At 38.8% G+C, this 5005-nt stretch overlaps 1 protein-coding gene across 5 annotated transcripts in view; it reads left to right on the forward strand.

Annotated features, from left to right (window-relative positions):
• AGTPBP1 (ATP/GTP binding protein 1) overlaps positions 1-5005 on the forward strand; it is a 182706-nt gene that overhangs the window by 82968 nt on the left and 94733 nt on the right. For 4 of the 5 annotated variants that reach the window (XM_019517377.1, XM_019517380.1, XM_019517376.1 and 1 more), the window contains exons 5-8: positions 1344-1411; positions 2083-2146; positions 2463-2624; positions 3103-3234. In XM_019517377.1, the coding sequence (XP_019372922.1) occupies positions 1344-1411; positions 2083-2146; positions 2463-2624; positions 3103-3234 (426 nt within the window). The remainder of the gene's footprint in view (positions 1-1343; positions 1412-2082; positions 2147-2462; positions 2625-3102; positions 3235-5005) is intronic. The other variant, XM_019517379.1, reaches the window with a different exon arrangement.

A 5005-nucleotide genomic window follows, 5' to 3' on the forward strand; every position in this document is an offset into this window, starting at 1 on the left:
ATATATATATATATATCAGTTGAACACAATCTTTTATTGTTATATTTACAATTTTAAAGCCATTTGGAAGCCTACCAGTGCCACAATCATTAAAATAACATTTCATTCTAGATACCTATATAGTTTTTATTTATTTATTTTTAAATCATGGAAAATCAGGGTTCCCCCTGCCCCCTTCACTCACCAGGACAGAGGTCCAGCTATTGCTCCCTCCTCCCCCGCTTGTTTTGTGGTGCCGAGCAGCCGTGATATGCTGGTGCCCTGCCCCTGCTCATGCTGTTGTCCCCCACTCCCAAGCCACAGCCCCCCCACCCCAGCCGGTGCCCCTCGCTCCTGTTCCACAGCCCTACTGGTGCCCTTCATTCCTAACCCACAGCCCCCAATCTCCCCAGCCCTACTGGTGCCCTTCACTCCTAACCCATGTCCTGCCACCCCTGCAAGGCCTGCCAGTGCCTCATACTCTTGACCCCTGGTCCCCTGGGGGGCCCCAGCTGCAAGGGCTATGGGACCAGGGATCAGGGCCTGAAGCCCCCTGTGCCCCCTGGCAGTACCCGAGGCCTGTCTGTCGTCCATGGGAGGTGGCAGCTGCTGTGGCCAGAGCATACCATGAAGCCTGGCTTCTCCTCCTCTTTGGGTGGCACAGTTCGTGGAAGTATTGTTACACTTTGTCAGGAGGTTCACTTGGATAGCTTTGCATCATTAGCTTCCTAGGGATAATGCAGTCTAACCCTTGTTATCAGAACTTGGATTTGAGCACCCAGGTTAACCTGCTTTGGGTATGTGTAGATACCCTGCAAAATCAGACTTCAATTCCTCTGTCCTCACTGGTGCTGCACTTGTTAGTGGTACATCCAATTGGACATACTTGTATGTCCTTTTGGATACTGGAGGAAAATTGTAAGATGACTTTGGAGGACTGTCAGCATTTAAATGATACCTGCATCCTTGCTGCAAAGTATCACTTAGGATTACCAGCCTAAATGAAGGTCACACTGTGGTTGTCATTCATACACCACACCAAGTTGGTTAGCCCAGGTTAAAACAGGGTCCTGGAGCGATGTATGAAAGCTGAAAACATTTCTAAATTTAGAACACAGAAGCTCTTTTAATTTTGTATCATAGAATAAGTTAAAAACATAATCTAACTTTCACATCTAAATCAGTTTGCTCGCTCTAAATGTTAATATATTTTTATCACTTCAACTCACCCCTTCTTTTTGGGTTTCTTTTTTTATATATATAGCGTAGACTTCCTAAATGTGGTATCCATTTTCTACACAGAAAACTGACCAAATGCCTGTAATACAAAGCCATTAAAAGAAAAATGGTCTTTCTACTTTCAGAAAAAACCAGGAAGGAAATGACTGCCAAAGGTTCCACAGGAGTAGAAGTTATCCTCTCCACTTTAGAGGTGATGCCCTTTATTTGTGTGTGAGTTATATAATGCAGAGTATAAATATTGGGCTTTAAATGATTATGTATGGCTTTCTTTCCCAGCCCACCTACCTCCATAATATGCAAGTTCTGTTTTGAGAAGTACCTTTAGAAGTCCTACTTTAATAGTGCTTAAGAACATGACAAACTTGAAAAATTCAAAGAAACTGTTTAAGAACTGGCAGACAGGAATATTATTTAGATACCTTGTTAAATCAAGATCTAAAAGCTTATTTAAGTGATTTGATTGACATATATCTCAGTTCCAATTTCAATTGCCACTTATTATTCTCTTGATATTAAAACGATGCATGTGACTCAAATATCTGTAGTGTATCTGAAGTTCTTGTTAAAGCAAAATCTTTATAAGTAGGATCTTCAGAGTAAAAGAAGATGTGTATGGGGGCACAATGGCTTTGTGTTTCAAAACCTGGTATGGTTGGGTAGTAGAAAATCACACCCGCTTTCTTTAGGCAGAAAATAATGACTTTCAAAGGCCATGAGGAGGTGTAGAGAGCAAGCATGAAAACATAGCCCAATTTTAGTTCTATGAGGAAAAAAATTAGCTTCACAAATGCAACAGAGATAAATATGTGTGTAGTATGAAGTATTTGAAACTGAAACTTACAGAATATTATTTCATTTCAGAATACCAGAGATCTTCAGACTACTCTAAACATATTAAGTATTCTCATTGAGTTAGTATCTGTTGGTAAGTTTTCATCAAGTGGCAATTTGATAGTGTGCCTATATTTTCTATAGATTAGTGCCTCAAATGAAAGTATACCCAAGACATCTGATTTATACAACTTTATTTTTTGAGATTAAAAATAATGAAAATCTAGTTCATGTATAATATTTATAAAAATTGGTTGAATCATTTGCCTTACTAAATGTATAGTGCCAATGAAGTGCTTGGGAATTTCAAGCTGGTATGATGAAAAAGCTTCTGTTCCAAAGAGTATCTGACCTTGAATACCTTAATATTCTTTGAATATTTTTATATTTTTATTTTTCTTAATTTCAAGGTGGTGGTCGCAGAGCTTGCATTTTAGTTTCTAAAGGGGGGACACAGACCTTGTTGCAGTTGCTTTTGGGTGCCAGCAAAGACTCTCCACCAAATGAGGAATTAATGGTGCAACTTCATTCCCTTCTTGCAAAAATTGGTCCAAAAGGTAATCACAGTAGAGGTAAATCAGCATTTTAACTGTTGATATTTTGCCCACTTAATATTCTTCAACTAGTATAACTGACTTTTTTAGAATAGTTTTTCAGGACAAATACTAGATAATTGCTTTCATTATCATTATGAGTAAACAGAGATGCAGATACTAAAGATCTGAATTTTAAAGGGACTACTAATGCAGGTACCTCAGATTTTGAGTGCCCAACCAAGTAGAGAAGACCTGACTTCAAATTGCTGAACTTCTCAGGTTGGATTTAAGTATATTCAGAATTAGTAAATGTAATCATGTTGACCAGAATGGAAAAATTAAATTAAGGAAGTGATGGAATGGACAAGGGGAGAATGATAAGGGATAAAAGATGAACCACTAGTTTATCTTTCTACCTTTTTAAGCAAACTTAAATATATTTACATTATTCCCCTTTCCCCCCATTTGGCTAAATCAAAATCAAATTCAGACTTTTTGTTGATTTTTGTTTCAGATAAAAAGTTTGGAGTTAAAGCCAGAATTAATGGAGCCTTAAACATATCATTGAATTTGGTGAAACAGAATTTGCAGAACCATAGATTAATACTGCCATGTCTCCAAGTACTACGGGTTTACTCTACCAACTGTAAGTATTGCAGAGCATTCAGTTATTTTTCCATACAATATCAAATACTTTATCCTACAGTGTTTAAAATGTAGGATATAAATATTTGCTTACAATGACATGATTATAATAAAGTGCATCCTGAAAACTGAACAATGTATTTTTTTTTTGCATTAAAAAAACTGTAGCAATGGCTATAGTCTGCCTGCTTGCGTATTTTGTGTACTATTAGGTTGTGTCCTACAATTTTATTTTTTTAATTAATTCTTTTTTTCAGTGGAGCTTTTTGCCAACTTTTTTCAGTTTGTATGAATGCCAATGTGAAATGTTTTAAAACAGTACTGATAAATTAATTGTCTTATTTATGAGCATTTATTGCGATAAGCATTCTTTTGATTGCATAAGTGCTCATAGTGCAGCCTTTTTAAATTACCTTGCTACTTCATAATTACTGCTGATTTTAAAATCTTAACCAAGAAGCTAAAAAATATCACTTATTTCTCCTTAGGGAGCATTTGTATTTGCTTCAGTAACTTTTCCCTTTTACTGACTGACTGTGAACATTTATCAGGGGAAATGCTATGATAAAGTATTGTGCATCTGTCATAGTCTGCTTCAGAGTGTCTACAGCAGGGGTGGGCAGTTATTTTGGGCAGAGGGCCGCTTACTGAGTTTCGGCAAGCCATCGAGGGCCACATGACAGGCAGTCCAGGGCAGATGAATATTAATTTTCTAAATTTTTTAGGATCCCTGCAGGCCAGATAGAATGGTCTGGCAGGCCACATCTGACCCGAAGGCTGCATTATGCCCACCCCTGGTCTACAGGCAGCAGAAACTTGGATCACTGGCTTTTGGTGAAAACATTGCAATGCTCACTGTGCCAGTATTGCAAGATCAGGCCATCAGTTTGGACTTGCTCCTTCTGAGGAGTGAGTCGCCATGGCTGGTTTTAGTTTTTTGGGGGTTTTTTTAATTTAAATTTTGCATTGCATTCCAAATGCTTATCTTAACAAACTCATAGGAACAAAGGCATAGTATTCAAAAGGAATTAATCTGAGGTTTTGTTTTGCAGCATGGCTTTTATGAGCCACTCTGCACCCATGAAGTTGTGACATCTTTAATGACAGCTTTATTTATAGTAATCTACTTTATATGATGCTTTAAAAGGGAGAAGTTAGTAGAGGGTATCCTAATGACTCAGATCTGGGGTCCATTCCAGTATCACCTGCTCTATGACCTTGGAGAGGTCACTGAGGCTGTCTACCTCTTTCCCCTTTTTCTTATTTATTAAGATTGTAATCTCCTTGGGGATAATAATGTGTGTAGTATCTGGAATACTACTATTAATGATATAGAATCTAAGGGCACCTGTACATGAGCAGTGAGGCTGCTCCGACGTGCTGTAATTAGTCAAGTCTGCTGGACCTTGGTAATTTCCACTCTCCAACAATCTCCAGCATCTTGTGCATCAGCATCCCTGTGCTTAAAAATGATAGCGGGGGCCCTTTATCTAATTGGCTCATTGGACAAGCTTTAGATAAAGCATCCCCGCTGCCATTTTTAAGCACAGGGATGCTGATGTATAAAAGTTGCTCTGGGTGCTTTAATTAGAGAGGCACTCAGAGCTGCTCTAATTAAACCCCTCCCTACCAGCATTCCCTCGAAGTTGTGCGGTGTGCGTGGCTGCGCAAATGCACTCACGCCATGCAGCTTAAAGTGAATGCTGCTTCTTACTCCCAGAACACTAGTATAAGTCATGGGTGACTTCAATTACCCGGACATCTCGTGGGAG

Source organism: Gavialis gangeticus, unplaced genomic scaffold (genome assembly GCF_001723915.1).
Source record: "Gavialis gangeticus isolate Ggan-Ray unplaced genomic scaffold, GavGan_comp1, whole genome shotgun sequence".
NCBI lineage: Eukaryota > Metazoa > Chordata > Crocodylia > Gavialidae > Gavialis > Gavialis gangeticus.